This window comes from Drosophila pseudoobscura, chromosome X (genome assembly GCF_009870125.1).
Source record: "Drosophila pseudoobscura strain MV-25-SWS-2005 chromosome X, UCI_Dpse_MV25, whole genome shotgun sequence".
Classification (NCBI taxonomy): Eukaryota; Metazoa; Arthropoda; class Insecta; order Diptera; family Drosophilidae; genus Drosophila; species Drosophila pseudoobscura.
The window spans coordinates 12,831,655-12,847,817 of record NC_046683.1 but is presented as its reverse complement, the minus strand read 5'-3'; the positions used below and the strand labels follow the sequence as shown (position 1 = coordinate 12,847,817).

Genomic DNA, 16,163 nt, shown 5'->3' with positions numbered 1-16,163 from the left:
GGGGTTGAGAAGGTGTTCAAGAACAGGATGAGTGCAACGACGGTTCCAGGAGGCCAAGAGACTCATTAATAATATACATATGCCGTTCATATAGTTAAAATCTATAGAAATTTTGGTGCCATTGTGTGGAAATGTAGCCCCCACACGTGGAAAGTGCCTTTCAGTCATCAAATAACCCTTTGATCGTCGTCTGTGTCTGGGTGCCCCTTTGTGTATGGCGCTTTCGGCAGGTAAAACCGACCGTGTTTTAATTGCTTGCCCCACTGTCACTTTTCTTCGCGGTGCGCGCTGTGCTTAAAGCGACATTTTAAAAGTTGTTTGGGTTTGTTTTCACTTTGGCACTTCACCGACGACAATTAATGACTCCCCCCCTCCACCCCGCTGCCGTTGCAGCATTTTGATGGGAAACTCCGGCGGCGCAATGATCAGCATTTGGCGCAGCCGCGCAGAGATACGCGCGTCGCCCCGTAAATGGGTCAGCAGCATCGCCTACTCTCGCGCACACAATGCACGAAGGCACACGCTTTGCCTGTGTGAATGTGTGTGTGGAGCTGCCAAAAGATGCAGTTGCAGTTGCAGTTAATGCTGCATACTCATGATACCCATTAAATGCAATAAATTGTTCCAGCCCATCCTCTGCAACATGCTTTGGGCAGAGAACTGCTTCCTTTTTTTTCCATAGTGCGACATTTCTGATTGGCTGGGAGCTGAGCATAGTGTTGGGCAACGCGAGTAGTGTTTGAAATATGTCTGGAAAAGGACAAATTATAATTATAATTGATTATTCAAATTACTGGAAACGTTCACAAAAGAAAACACTTTTATTTATGCGCTTTTCTTCCAAGTTCCATGAACCTGAACTTTCCTCCTTTAGTAGAGGGTATCAGCAGACATGTTACCATGTCGGCACTCTCACTCTATGAGCGCTCTTCTCAAACAAGACACCAACTACTGCTTTTCGTCTGCTGGTTTGAGATGCTGTCCAAGTGATTGGGTTTCCAACCGACGATATTTGATTCTCTTTTGTATTATATGTATGTGTATCTATATTGGGCCTTACTTTAAGTGACATCTTCTTGTTTCTTAAATGATGGATTTTTTTATTTGATTGTACATATTTTGCATCGGTGAAATCCCTTTGGTGCCATCGGATTTTCCTCGAAAAACCGTCACTAGAAAGCGTATCGTGTAACACTCACATGTGCCTCGTTTTGGGAAGTGTAGTTCTTTTTTTTTGTTTTGCTGTATCGCAGCTTTTGCTTTTGACACATTTTCGTTGCCGCCGACGCTCTGTCATTTCGTTGTTTTTGTTTTCAGAGCCAACACTCGTCGTTGGTAGTTGCCGACGTCGCGGTGCTCAAGGTATTTTCTATGTAAGGTATGTACAGTTCAGAAACTGAAAATTGAGGCCCAAGGGACAACCGATGAGCACTGCCGCATGACGCGCGACATGTGGAAGCATGATGATGGACAGGTAAACTAATGATGGAGTAAACTTCAAACTAAACAGAACTAAAGGGCCTTCATACTAATTTTAGAAAGAGAAGGGAAACTAGTAGTAGAGTCCGAGCATAGGACCCCAAATGGCTCATGCTTGAGCGAGAGGAGCCAAGGTGTATAGTTTCTAAAGGATCCAATGGTAACACTGAAGTCAATACCTTCTTTTTAATATACCTTGGCTTGGCCGCGTCGCTGCTCCGGCTGGCTCCGGCTCTGGCTCGCTTGGCTTTGGCTTTGAGGTCTCTTGATCGATCAGTTGCTGACTTTACGCGGCAGCGAACGGTATTGCGTTTCGATAGTGGTTCCGGTTCCCATTACCATTACCGTTTCACTTCGACTTCGACGTCAACTGCGATTGCAACCTGCGATTGCGATTGCTACTGCCACTGCGCATGCGCGCCGGACTCTGAATCGGTGGAAAAACAGCGCCTATTTTTGGTTAGTTTTTTGTTTCTTTTTTTTTTCGGCGTGCATGATAAAAAGTGAAACTGTCCAGCGAAAACCAAACGAGTTTGGCTGCCCGATAATTATACAAAATGTTTATTATTTGCGAATAGTTCTGAGTGCAGTGCATATATTTGTGGAATGTGGCTTTTGTGGCTGGTGCGGTGCGGTGCGATTCACAACGGATTTATGGCCCATTAAAGTGGCGCGCAAGTTCAAAAGTTTGCATCCAATTGGGAGAGGTGATCCCATTCCGATACCGATTCCATTCCCATTCCCATTACCAGAGTGGTGGCCCGTTGTCTCTGAGCCGCCTTTTATGGCTGGAACATGATTGGTTGGTGGGTGGAGGGGGGGAGTGTGCGAGTGCTAGTTGGAGCTGTCGCAACCTGGGGCTGCTGCCTGATTAGCAGCTACTTGTGAAGTGCGACTAGATCTACCCACGAAACCAATCCCCTACCCCAACAGCCATCATTTATTGTGCCGCCTCATTCTTCGCCAGATTGCATAATGGTGTCGCGTAGAGTGCCCGAAGTATCCACATGGCTGCATCATTATCATCATCATCCCATCGAGCCTCATGCTTTTAGCTGAAGAAGCAGAAGAAGATCTTCTTCGGCTTGGATCGAGTCGTGTCTTTGCTTGGGCTCTCTCGCGTGTGCCACAAATGGAAATCAAAACTGGAGCAAATTAACCAAGATTAAGCCCACAATTAGGTGCCCAATGTGAAAGTTAAGGCCGATCCAAGCATTGCCTGAGGCAGAGGAAACCTGTTGTTTCTGTTTCTGTTTTTGCTGCTGCTGAGCGGCTCATCTGCAGCCATGACCACTTTTACTGCACTCCCCCGTCCTTCCTTTCACTACACACCTTCACGATCACAGTGGCCAGATCTGGATGGAGGGGGTAAGACTATGGCTATGGCTGGTACGCTTCACTGACCTATGCCAAGGCCCCCGCAGATGTTGATGGTCGTTTGTTCGGGCTCTAAAGCTCGGCTCTCGATTTGTTTCTCTCTGTTTTTTGCACTCTTGAACTCGACTAAAACTCTCTACGGCTTTTGCTAGGGCAAAGCGGCGGGCAGCGGTGGAGGGAAGCTCGTATCAAGTTCAAGTTAGCCAAGTTTTGTTTGGTTTTTCAGTGGGGTCTTTGGATGTTGGAGCCAAGCCCATGCCCAGCCCGGAAATGGAGTGCCGCCAAGCAGCACTTAACAATAGATCGCGTGGGGGCCTGAGAGCACATTAAAAGATGATCTCCAGTTCAAAGCCAACCAACGCTTTCATTATAATTATCTTTGTCTTTGCGACAGCATCTCTCTCTCCCATTAGGCGCTATCAGCGATGAAAACTGCTAGAAATTTCGACAGTAATCTTTTCTCTTATTTATTTGTATTTTTTCTTGTGTTATTTCCGTTGAAAATCTCTGCTGTTGCTTATTGAGGATCTCAAGCTGTGAGCAGAGTTTCGGCTTGGTTCTCAGTGAGTTGACAGATTTGCTGTGCTATGGGTAGGTCTACGAGGGCTTAGATGGGTACAAATGGTACAGAGGAAAGACCTACGGAGGGCTACAAAAATTAGTTACACTATGAACCGCATCAAGTACGACTTTTTGGCATTTTTTGAATATTGTTCACAGCTTTCTTTGGGTGACAGATCTTGCTTCATTTCATCGATGCATACTCGATCAAGGAACACTCTCGATCCCAAAACGATCGTCTTACGATTTCACTCCCACACTGAGTGTGAGCTCAGTTTCGGTTTTAGTTCATTATCCCAAAGACTAGCCAAAGTTCAATCGTTTCGCAAGCAAAACCAAATCTGCTGGCCGCCTCTGACTCTGTGGCTAAACGCTCACGAAGATACTCAGATGCAGATATTCGTTCCGGCCTGCCACACGGGTGGCTATTTGCATTTGTGTTTAACATTGAACCAACTGAGCCAGCTCAGGTCCACTTGACACACATAGCCTCTGTGGCTATAACTGAAGCTTAAGCTGTAGTTACACGCATACATGTGTATCGTGATCTGTGGCCAAGTGGGAGCACCTTAGCTGGCTGTGGCTGTGAGATAGGTGGAGTCTGAGCTGAGGCAATGCCCATTGCAAAACACGCCACATTTTGGACATCTTCGTCATCGACTTGGATGGGATTGCATGCTCTTCGGCCGTAATTCCCATTGAAATCGCACTGAAATCGGCAAACAAGCCGGAGAGGAGAGCCCCCCAAGAGCCCCAAACAATGAAAAAACACTTTCACTTTGCTCACCTCGCAGCTACCAAGGGCTACTGCCCCGTGCCCCAGCCACTCTCTGCACTCCCCGCTCCCTCTTGACCAGCTTGCGTAAACTTTCGTGCTATATTTTAGCTGCTTTTTATTGTTGGTGCTGTTTTGTGGCTTTCAAAACAACAAATGCGTCGCCAAGAAACATACAACAATACTACTAGCAATACAAATAATAATAATAATAATAATCAGTGAATGGGCAAGAGGGGGTGTTGTATGTGGCAGGGAGAGTGGGGGCGAGTGGGAGAGGCAATGGTGTGGGACACATTTATTAGCATGTTGGGTGCGTGTGCTCCAATCGTTGGCGCTGTGGCCAACGCTGTGGGGTTTACTTTTCTAGCTTTTGCTTTTTGCTGCCATTCCCGTCTATCGGACGCTTTCTGATGATGTGGTGCCCCGTCAGTGGCCACTAGTGGGGGCGAGGCCACGGCTAAGGTCAAGGACTTGAAAAGGCCACGGGTCAATGATGTAAGTTTGCTAAAAAGGAATAAGAAAATCTTGTGGTTATTAAAGAGGTTTAAACTTTGAGTCGGCCAGGAAAAGCCAAAAGGGTTCTTTAATGGGAGCTCGAAACAGATGGTAATGTCCCTCGATCGTAGCTGATCGACAGATCGTAGCCGACTCAAAATTGATTACTTATGAGTTACACAAAGACTGAGTCAATACCTGGGTAGCCCCTTTCCGATTCCCATCAAACCATATCGCCAGATCTTGGCCGCAATGTTACCCAACAATGTGCTATTCGTAATGGGGTAATATGCTGGGGGCATTCTTCGTTGTATCTTCCATTGTTTTGGCCCCGGCCACTGTGCGTATACGTAATGTGATGCATGGGCGAGCATATGGCTGGGCGTGGCTCGTGGTTCTCGTCAGACTGGGGCTTGGCCACTGATGCAATGCATGACATATGTGCGATGGGGGCTCCCATGTCGTGTCTGGCCATTGTTAGTGCCATGACAATTGTCCCCCCCCCCCCCCCCCCCCCCCCCCCCCCCCCCCCCATCACCCCGCACCAGTGGCCACAGTCGGAGTCCGAGTGCGGAGTCCCAGGGAGGATGGGAACGAGGTCGAATGAGTTGCAAGTTTTGGCACCTGCTGGCGAAGGAGCTGATTGAATGATTCGTTGGGCGGGCTTTAACATTGGGAAAGCCGCCAGCTGGTGGATGGAACGGGGCACGGGCACGAGCCCCTAAACTAGCTACGAATGTGGGGCTGAATTATTCAGACTCTCCCCCCGACGACGCCCACACGTTGAAACACGCAGACAGGTGCCTGACAGAAGCCCGCCGGCCATCCAAAATCCACAATTCAATGCAATCCTTAGCCCCAGAACCGCAACAACACGCAGACCGAGAACCTTAGCAGCTGATTTAATTAAAGAATAACAATATACGTATCGGAACTAACCGCAGGTTTCGGTTCCGCCGGGAAGGCGAAGGAGTACCGTACCGGCTATCGCATTGCCAGCGCCGGAGCGGCTCAGTCCAGACCAGACGGTGATGCCTTTGGGTCTGGCCCACGTGAACCAGTTGCTTCACTAGTTTCCACACACATTCACGTGCGGTTCGTCCAGCTTCGGTCCGGGATGCCGTACAATCTGTGGCTGCGGCGGCGACTCCAGCTGCTGGCCTCGATGCTGCTGTGCGCCCTGCTCGGCTACCTCACCTCATCGGCGGCCAAGCCGACGCTGTCGTTCAGCCTGCCCCAGGGACTCCAGGGTTTTCCCTCGTTTCAATCGTTCACCCAGCAAATCCTCGAGCAGCGGAGCGTGCGGCAAATGAAGACGTACAGGTGAGCACTCCCGTGGATGCACCAGAGATCTTTCTCCCTCTCTCTGTCTGTCCAATTAGTAGGCATCCGGCGTACTTGAGCGGTACGACCGTCGAGGGTTTCACCGATCAGCAGCAGCCATTGCCATGGACATCACGTACCGCCCATCAATGTGCTGCTGCCTGGCCATGTGCCCATAAATGCCTCAGAGCTCTCACTTACTCTCCTCTCTCTCTCTCTCTCTCTCTGTCTCTCTGTCTCTCTGATTTGACAGCGGGAAACGGCTGAGCAACGATTCGCTCATTATGATATACTATCACGATCTGACCATAGCCGTAACGGAGCTGGGCCCACAGAAGCTACTGTTGGGCTGCGAACTGATCGAAATCTAGTGAGTATGCATGCGAATTAATAACACGTATACGTATCTACATCTATAACTATATCTATCTCTACGAGTACGTGTACATCCATCAATCTGTTTGGGAGCTATCAAGGTTTTGCGGAAGCAATCAATGAATAGATAGAACTGATTGGGAATTGTGTGCTTAGACTTGAAAGACCAAACCCCTAAGGATCAGTCATTAGACCAGAATTATTCAGATAGATTTGCATCACTCTGTTCATAGTCAAGGATTTCTAGTGCCTTATAAATTGATGAGGATTGTCAGCCATTAGTCAGATATGAGGATACTCGGGATACTAGGAAAGAATCTACAGAACCACCTTGGTTTCTAGAGCTTTGTGTATCAAATTATTCGTAGGATGAGCCTGAAAAACTATATATATTTACTACTAGATCCCTTCCTCTTATTTTTTACTTTTAGTCCAGTTTAGTCCTCGATCATTAGTCTAACAAATATATTTTCTGAATGTACGCGACTGGTTTGGTTACGCGTGTCGTGCGTCATGCGACAGCGCCCCTCGGTCGGCTATGTTTTCTGCCAGGAATGTGTAAAGTTGTAAAATTGCTAACAATTTGTGGTGCATTTGATCAGGGATTTCCTCAATCTCGATCGCCATCTCAATCTGAATCTCTATCATAACTTTCCTCTGCTTTGCCAGCAACGACAAAGAGGGAAAGATGCTGCTGGAGGGACTTGCCCACTATAACCGTCCTTTGGAGATCAAGTTCGATGAGATGCTCAAGCTGATGGACCAATGCGAGCACGTGGACAAGCTGAGCTACGCCTCGCGTCACAAGGGCAAAACGGAGGGTGGCGAAAGGAGCAGCAGTGGTGGTGGTGGTGCCAGCGGTGATACAGCCTTAGCCAGTGGTACCGATGGCCTCAAGCTGGCCACCAACATCTTTCCGCGCAGTCCCTTCTCCCTGCTCAGCGGCATCATACCAGGTGAGTGTGCTAACCCTACCGCTAGCAAAAGGACCACTCCACTGATCAAGTGCTTTCCCCGCTCCGACCGACTTTCCAGGCACTAAGTGGTGTGGCACTGGCGACATTGCGGAGACGTACAGCGATCTGGGCAGCGAGATGGCCATGGATCGCTGCTGTCGTCAGCACGATCTCTGCCCGGTGAAGATCCGTGCTTACCAGCCCAAGTACGACCTGATGAACGACTCCATCTACACCAAGTGAGCTCTCGGTTATATCCCTGATCAAATTTAAATGATAATTCCCCGATCCCCCACTATAGATCGCATTGCATCTGCGATGATATGCTGTTCAGCTGCCTGAAGAAGACCAACACCTCGGCCAGCCAGCTAATGGGCTCCATTTACTTCAATCTGGTGCAGGTGCCCTGTCTGGATGGGCGCAGTAACCAGTACAAGTTCCGGAAGGCCAAGGAGGGCTTCTAGGCGAAGCGAGGAGGTTTTCTATATACTTAAGTGGGGGCAGGGGCATGGGGGGACCGTGGGAGCGCCGGGGTTTCACTGTACAGGACGGCAGAGACGGACTATTTATTGGTTGATTGGCAAACGATGAGGCCCACTTTTATTATTGATTATTCTGTTAGGCATACAGATAAATATAAGTAGAGTTGCAATCATTATCTTTATACAAATAATAATAATAATAAAATTAATATTTTTGGCCACAAAACAAATTTGTGATCGTCTTTAATCAAGTACTCAAAATGCAATGTACTATTTAGTATCTGATTTATCTGATTAGTTGTCTTTATTCGTTAATCGTCAACAACAACAAAAAAAAACATACACACAAAAAAAAATAAACAGTACAGAACAGAACCATGTAGGACAGGAGACAAAACGCACACAGATCAAGATTTCAGATCAAGGGTTCTCCTCGGGCTCTGTGTTCCACATTCAACTACAATGCTACAATGTTGCTTAACCCTAATTGTTGTCTTTACAACAACAATGACAAAAAATTTATTTATTTATAGTAGTATATCAAAATTTATCATTCTGTTCTGGGGAAGGTTATCCGCTCCGTTCCGTTCCGTTTACTGTTCTACTTCCAGATCGGAACCCGTCCATCCATTGTGGTTTTTTTTTTATTTTTGGTGGAGGGCTAGCAGGGTATGTTGGAAATGGTGGTTTCTCAGCTCTCCTCCGGTCTAGAAAATGCTGGCCACATTGGGACCCGGCTGCGAGTTGGTCGGAGTCGGCTGCGTGGGACGGTCAATGTCCTGATAGCTGCGCTGCTGGCTAGTGGGGAAGACCGAGCCCGTTTGCAGGCTGCCGCCGCGCGTGTTGAACTCCCGGTATAGCAGGGCCACACTCACAGGGCGCAGGATCAGGTTGATAATGCTGAAGGCAATGGCCCAACCATCTGAAATGGAAATGGTAAATACATACATACATACATGGAAAAATGTTACAAAGGGCTCCCTCAGTGGGGTTCGTTCGATTGTGTTGGATGGATGCGGTCAGCCTCTACTTACTCATGAAATGGAAATAAATGATAATGCTGACTAGATCAAAGAATATGCTTGAAGCATCGATGACGAGCGCCTGCAAAGATACGTAGAACAAAATGGTACGGCATGAGTATGTGGGGAAAGGGCAACGAAAAGCAATCGGAGGCTGGGAGTATGCCACATATCATATGTATTTACAAGTATTTTATATTAAACTGTTCACCCTGACATGACTGACGAGTGACTGGACTGGATGGCAACGCAAATCGCCAAAGGATGATGGTTGGCTTCAAGTGGGGACACATGTCATATCGCCTTGCCTGGGGTAAGTCTAATTTGCTCCGATATGATACTGTATGTTTGGGTGTGTCGGTTACGGAGAGTAGACTGTTTACAGTCTTAAAAGGAGTATTTTTAAAAGGGATTGATTTATTGGTCTCTGAATCTTTAGGCTATTTAGGACTTCTATACAAAAAATACTACATTCCGATGCAGACAACTAAGTACATGACAATGACATGGGTACAACGTGATAATGTATGTTCTATCGGCAACCTGTGACCTGTCAGGTGGTCTCAGTTAGGCCCCCACCGTCTGAGCCATCTCACTGATTTCTTTGGCGACAAGTACAAGTATATCTGCCCATACATATCGACTTCATTTTATATCAAATGATCGATTGCCAGTTTGTTTCGAAATTGTTCTACATCATCTATAATATTAAAATATTATAATAGCACTTTACTTTTTGTCGCTTACGATCATTTCGCAAAACCGGTTCAATGTGTACTGTACTCATGAGTACTTACTGTACTGCGCTGAAGTAGCATAGTCTACTTTCGGCTACCATATTCGTGTAGAACGCATGTCAAATTACTGTAGATTTTCCTTGTGGAAGATACATTACATGTACGTTATATCAATATAAACTCTCTGATCGAGTATCAAGGAGTAAACATTTTTGGGTTGATTGACCTCTGGAGCACAAATTTCCCAAAAGCGAGCTGATCATTGCAGGAGAGGAGAGGAGATCCTTTAGCCATGGGTAATTTGAGTATTTTCCATGATCTAATTTCCATGAATATGTACTAATTAGTGTTCATTCTCAAATACCTCACGAAATTTGTAAACCAAATGGATCGATACCTAACTCGTTATGGTAGCTGACTTTATTTGGCAACTTATTGATTGCATAACCCATACTCGTACGATTGAGCTAACCAGAGAGCTATAAAAACAATATAGACTTTATTATACCGAAGAAACTTTCCTACTCTTCCTATTCGAAAGATTTTGATAAATGGTGTCATATCAACTTTGTTCAATGATCTTTCGTCATAGAAGCGCTTTTTTTTCCACAGAACTGAGTTTAACCATCTATGTACTATGTATGTATAAATTATACAATCATTTACATATGTATTCCCACTCGTTATTTGTCAATCAAGTGGAATCGGTACGAGAGCGATACCCACCACATGTGATAGCAGTGGTCATAGTCCTCTCCGTGTTAGCCCAATTTCAATTTTTCGATTTAAATAAATGATACGAATTGATTTTTCTTTACAGTTTTGATTCCGTAGAAAAAGAAGGATATTTGCTTCGGATGTGGCTCGTTGGGCTTTTGCATAGTTAAGTTTATTAAAAGGCGTTGCTAATGGCGTTCAAGAAACCAAACAAAAGTTGTGTGCCCCACCAGCTACTGGTGGAGAGAGAGATTGAGGGGTGATGTTGGTTGATGGCCAGAATCTGAGTTCGTGTGACTGACCGAAGCCTCGAAATGAAATTTTTGTTCCTGATACTCTAACTACAATATACTGTTTTTGGTAGCCTTTGACCCAAAATGGCATGTCGCGTGCTGCGGCTCTAAAACGTGTAAACGGGGGCGGGGGCGGAGGCGAGTGAGGGGGTTCTTGGAAGGGTGTAAATGGTCGTTACAGTGGGGGGTATATGGGGCGGCTGGTCAGTTAGCGTTAGTTGGTTACGTTTTCGGTTTCGGCCTAAGGTCAAAGTTGAGAGTGCCAAACCATTTTCTGGCTAGTATTGCCCTTTCTTGCCGCCAACCCATCTATTAATAACGGTACACACACACCCACACACATGCACACACGCACATATTTATATATGTATATTCGACACAAATCCGCTTCCATTTGCATACCACCACGTATACCATCGGTTTATGTTTTTCTTGTTGTTTTTTTTTGGCTACGGCGTATGAGTGCCTGTTAACCCATAAGCGAACAAATTGATTGGACATAGCCCAAAATAGGGAACACTCTTTGCCTTGAGTAAACGTTTTCTCTTTTATGCAAAGAGAGCGGGAAGAGAGTCTTCAGATCTCGATCTCTCGCTAACAAAATTCCACTTGTATATCTCATTACGAAACTTAAGCTTAAAAAAGAATAACCCCATTTTCGCTATCTTATCAGGGCAATGTCAGGGTGTATGTAAACAGAGAAACATGCGGGCTTGGAGGCTGTACGGGTGGCATCAGCCGTCGCTTTATGGAGGGCCTCTGAGGCATCACCATCAGATTTTGTGCATCTCTGCTGCAGTCTCTGCATATGCTTTCGAATCAATCAGTCATCATTCAGTGGTCTATCATTGAATTATCCTATTAGAAAGACTTTGTCTTTGTTGATATTTCAAACTCGGTTATCAGCTCTGATTCAGTCTCATTCAGTATTATGCTCTTTACGGCTTTTCTGTTGGTTCCGTTTTTGGCGAAGTTTAATAATTGTCAGTCGTTGAATTGTCTTTAGTCTCAGTCATTAAATGATTAATTTCCATTGCTTGTATTGCACTGCTTTAAACACTGCTTTGCACTGTGCTCAAGCAAAGTTAGTCACGCCACTGCTTTATCTGAGCGCTCAGCTACTCTCTTGTGAAACGTCTACTGCAGTCACCGCCTCTTCCTCTGCTTCTGCTTCTAAGGTGCTCTCCAACTATTTCTCCAATGAGAACATTCTGTATTTTTATTATTATTTATACTATTTGTATGTTAATTTGAGAATTGGCTGATTTTCGTCTAACCGGTTTGGCAATTTGGTTGCGATATCAATGTGACTCGTTCGGAATTTTATTTAGATTAAAATGTGAATCGTAAAGCCGCGATGGAAATTCAGCACTTTAATATTTTTTAATTGTGGGATGAAACGGAGCATTTACATTCTATATGTGTGTACATTCTTATCAGCTGGTTTCCTAGTGTGTGAGTGAGTGAATGTGTCACCGAATCGAGTAATCTTTCAAAACCAAGGGCAGGTTCAACTGCTTCGATGCTGATGGATTCATTCACAATTTTACGCCTAAGAGCATGACTTCTTATTCGTTTCCTTACTGTTTGAACTGCTTAGCCGTTTCACGTAATTCGTTTACTCATTAACCGTTTCACTTACCGATTGCACTGCTTCAATAGAGTCCTTGCAATGGATCGCCCAGAACATGGAAATGATGAACAGAAAATTGTAGAACTCATATGCCCCATGCCCCCAGCTGCCCAGCATGGCATTCGATATGAAGAAGAAATGCACAAACGCCACCAACTGCAAGAGGGAGGGAGAAATAAATATACATAATAAGTGTAAGCGGATCAAGCCCCAGACGCGTGGAGTGTCAATTGAAGCCCCACGAAGTCGCGGCGGCGGCATTGCCCAAGCTCTTGGGTAGCTGCAAATTGAGACGCAGACACTCGAGTCGCTGTCGAAGATATTGGATGCCTCTGGCTGCGCCTAGCCTGCGGTTGGATTGTTCGCGCTGGACGGGGTGCTAATCAGCCGTTGCAAGTGGGGCGGGGTCCAGCCAGGACGGTCTTCAAAGCAGTGCATGGCAGGCAGTGTTAAGCAGCCCAACAAGTGTATACTGGCTTCGTGGGGGGTGGCGGGTGGCGTGGTGGAGTACTGCATTACCTTGACGCGCACAAATGGCGATCCCAGCAATTCGTTTAGGTCGGTCATTCTGATGCTGTGGACAGAGATGCAGCTGTGCACACGACTCGACTCTTCTCTCTCGCTCTCTTTTGGTTCTCCCACGCAGGCGGACCTGTTACGCTTATAAACAACAACAGCACGCACGCACACACACTCTGATGCTCACTCGTACTCGCGCAGACAGCTGTTTGTTATTTTTGTGCAAAAAAATTGCTTAAACTGTTCTACTTTGTCTCCCGTCGCTGTCGTTGTCACTTTACGGTTCTACCGCTGCTGCTGCTGCCGCTGCCGCTTTTGTCAGATCTATTTTCACTTGTCGCTTTCAATTCACTTTCAATTGGTTGAACGCACTCTCCGGGCAATGCAAGTGGCACACTGATGCAGTTGTCTGTATGAGTGTGAGCACTTGTTGGTCTTCCTTGCTTAAACGGAGGGGAAGGTGGGAATTACTTTTTTGCGGGGGCAAGGAGCAGTAACAGTACCAGTAGCCCACGAAAAACCGTAACGCCTACGCACAGACAGGTACACAAAAATGTAGGTGGATTATAGAAATAAAAAAATGTTGGATTTATAAGTATTTTCTGCAGCGGAAAGCGCGAGCGTCGAACAGAGCACGAACGGTTTCAATTTAAATCTAACTTGGACTGTGCATGGGGCAGAGCCAGACGACCGAACGGACCCCAGCGGTGGCCTACGTTTTTCTCCCCATGGTATGTCTATATTAGGTACGGATGACGCAGAAAACAGCCTCGAAAATATTCATTAAAATTTGCATTAAAAAACCAATTTGATCACTAACTCATTTCTTAACTTATATTGTATAAAATACGTTATTTTAATGCATTAGTGTCTTGCATCCTCCAAAATATCCTCGAATTAACCAAATTCACGAATTTGGTAACTTTTGGTAACTCAGTTTAGAGACCGCCCGCAAAGACCCTACCCTCTATAGTTATACCATGAGTGAGGCAACCAAACAGACCCCAGCGTCGACAGCGATGCCAACGCCGACGCTGGTGGCGTAATTATCGGAATGCCGCTGGTATCTTTTTCTATAGTATCCTACAAGACTGGTTAATTTTAAGTTCACATCTTTATTGAATTGTCTATAAAATAAGGTTTAAGCGGAAACGGTACCCTTTGATATGCCTTTAAAAATACCGGTCACCCTTTGTCCAACACGTAGCGTGTTATGTACATTGTCACATTCTTTGACTTTGATATTCGGTTAAACATTACTAGCTAGCAAAGACCCTCAGCTCTGAGCTCATAAATTTATACGATGGATAAATCAATTTTCTACAGCCCTAGCAAGCTTTAATGCTCTTTTTTAATCCGATTTGATTGTAAAATAAGTAAGCAATCTTTACTAAATTAAATTCTTTGCACAGTAAGTACACGCTAACTACATATTAGCTACATATTATACATATTTTATTGCTACAACAGCGACGTCTGACGAGGAAATGTATGATTCAACCATTTTTGACCGTTGTTTTTCATATATGCCCCATGGAAGCGCCAGGGTGAAAAACCTCCGGTATCCACTTTTCAAACTGTTTTTTTCCGACATTTTTGAAAAAATTGAGATTTTCATGGCAAACGATCAGTAATTTAATGCTGACCACGGATTAGTATTCGATATGTGTTGGGACAGGTTTCTAAATGGTGCATTGGACAAGAGGGTGAGACCATGTTTCAACTTTCCAGGGTGTGTGAGCTAGACATGGTGGCAAGACTATCAGTCTGACCTCGAACTTAGCGATAAAATATACGGTCTAACCCTCAGAAATATACCGAAATATACCTCACGTGAAAAAAGCCAAACACATTTCAAAAAAATTCAGAATTCCCGCTTCCCGCAATTCAATTGACCCAGTTGGCTCAAAAAACGCCAGATAGAAAAAAAAGTGAAACCGACAGCCCTGAATATCACCCATATCGATATATCGATATAATATCAACAATCTGGGCAATTCAAAAGATCAATGTTTTCTGTAAAAATCACAAGCCGCAATATATCGTTGCCTAAATTCGTATGTCTTCAAATTCTATGGAATTGCCATGGCCCATGTCATACCGTTGTGGGTAGTCATTGCACCGCCCTTCGCGTGGGGGGCCGCTCCAGCTGAGACCGTGAGTGTGTTTATGTTCCGCTCTGCGTGTGTGCGTGTACATATTTGTGTGCGAGCTGCTGATAACGCGATCAGGCAACGCGCGGTGACGCCGTGATTCGGTTCTTATTTCTTTGTGAAAATCAGAAACAGAGCAAGGAATGGCTAACAAATCCGTGCCAGCGAAGAAAGTACTCAACTCATTCCAGCCAGCTATCACCAGCGACATGGTCAACAAACTGCAGCTGACGCCTGAGCCCGGGGCGAAGGTAATTCGGGCCCACGGCCCACTTCCATAAACCGGACATAACCTTGACACTCGGCCTTTTAAATTCAAGATTTCGGGGCATCAAGATGGAAGCGTGGCTGCGTGGCGGTCCCCCCAACTGATGATCGTCTTCGAGGATGGCGATTTGCACTCCGCCCGGCAGCACCTGCTCGACTCACTGCAAAACCCGTTCGCGGAGGGAGCCGTGGCCACGGTGCTGGTGCAGGAGAGCGTGCGGGATCAGTTTGTGGGTCTGGTGGCACAGAACCTCAAGCGACTGGAGTCACAGGTGGCCAGCCATCCCAGCTACATCCGCACCCTGGCCCAGATCGAGCTGCTCAAGGCAAATGTGATCAAAGCTAATGGAGATGTCGATGTCCCAGCCAATGCATCGCCTCTGCTGGTGTCAGACTTTATAAGCAGCTATCTTGGGCAGCAGGGCCCTACTGGCGCCATCACCCTGCACACCTTCCGCACTGCGCGCGAGGCCACGCAAGTGAATCTGAAGGAGTCGGTACCCTACACCCGGGTCAGCATTTGGAACGAGAAGCTGGCTTGTGCCTACGAGGTGCTCGGCCACCTGGCCGTCGACATCTTCACGATCAACTGTTTTAACCCGGACCTAAGCCCCATCCGACCGGCGTTCGTGGACAACCGAAACGATGTTTGCCTGGTCAAGGGCTATCACTACGAGACGCTGAGAATAAACTCTAAGCGCCGGATCATCGTCTTCCCGGTGGGCACCATGTTTGCCAACTAATTTGGATCTGCAGTTGGACTTGGAGCCGACTCCTATTCCTCAAGGTGTTTAATCAATTATGCCATATGTTCCCATTTTGTAACTGTTTTTTATACCAATAATTTTTCAATACACGCGTTGCATGACCGAACCTTTGCCATCTGGGGAACGTATCGTACGTTAGGTCAGGGATACTATACTTCTCATGGAAGAGGCATGCAACAGGCCATTCCTTGGGCATGCGTAGAAGTTGTCTAAATCAAGCAAAAGCAGT

The 16,163-nt window shown here is 46.1% G+C and overlaps 3 protein-coding genes across 3 annotated transcripts; 2 read left to right on the top strand and 1 right to left on the bottom strand.

Annotated features, from left to right (window-relative positions):
* The first annotated feature begins 1,745 nt into the window (after window positions 1-1,745).
* LOC4814442 (uncharacterized) lies at window positions 1,746-8,231 on the top strand. The gene is made up of 6 exons (XM_001354800.4): window positions 1,746-1,938; window positions 5,635-6,013; window positions 6,267-6,383; window positions 7,058-7,344; window positions 7,424-7,583; window positions 7,646-8,231. The coding sequence occupies exons 2-6, from the start codon at window positions 5,808-5,810 to the stop codon at window positions 7,806-7,808; spliced, it is 933 nt and encodes a 310-aa protein (XP_001354836.3). The 5' UTR covers window positions 1,746-1,938; window positions 5,635-5,807; the 3' UTR covers window positions 7,809-8,231.
* LOC4814943 (type-1 angiotensin II receptor-associated protein) lies at window positions 8,098-13,460 on the bottom strand. The gene is made up of 4 exons (XM_001354801.3): window positions 12,748-13,460; window positions 12,238-12,384; window positions 8,861-8,930; window positions 8,098-8,748 (listed from the first exon to the last, which is right to left on the bottom strand). The coding sequence occupies exons 1-4, from the start codon at window positions 12,793-12,795 to the stop codon at window positions 8,534-8,536; spliced, it is 480 nt and encodes a 159-aa protein (XP_001354837.1). The 5' UTR covers window positions 12,796-13,460; the 3' UTR covers window positions 8,098-8,533.
* Window positions 13,461-14,774: 1,314 nt separating this feature from the next.
* On the top strand, window positions 14,775-16,040 carry LOC4814734 (uncharacterized). The gene is made up of 2 exons (XM_001354802.4): window positions 14,775-15,151; window positions 15,221-16,040. The coding sequence occupies exons 1-2, from the start codon at window positions 15,044-15,046 to the stop codon at window positions 15,908-15,910; spliced, it is 798 nt and encodes a 265-aa protein (XP_001354838.2). The 5' UTR covers window positions 14,775-15,043; the 3' UTR covers window positions 15,911-16,040.
* The last annotated feature ends 123 nt before the right edge of the window (window positions 16,041-16,163 follow it).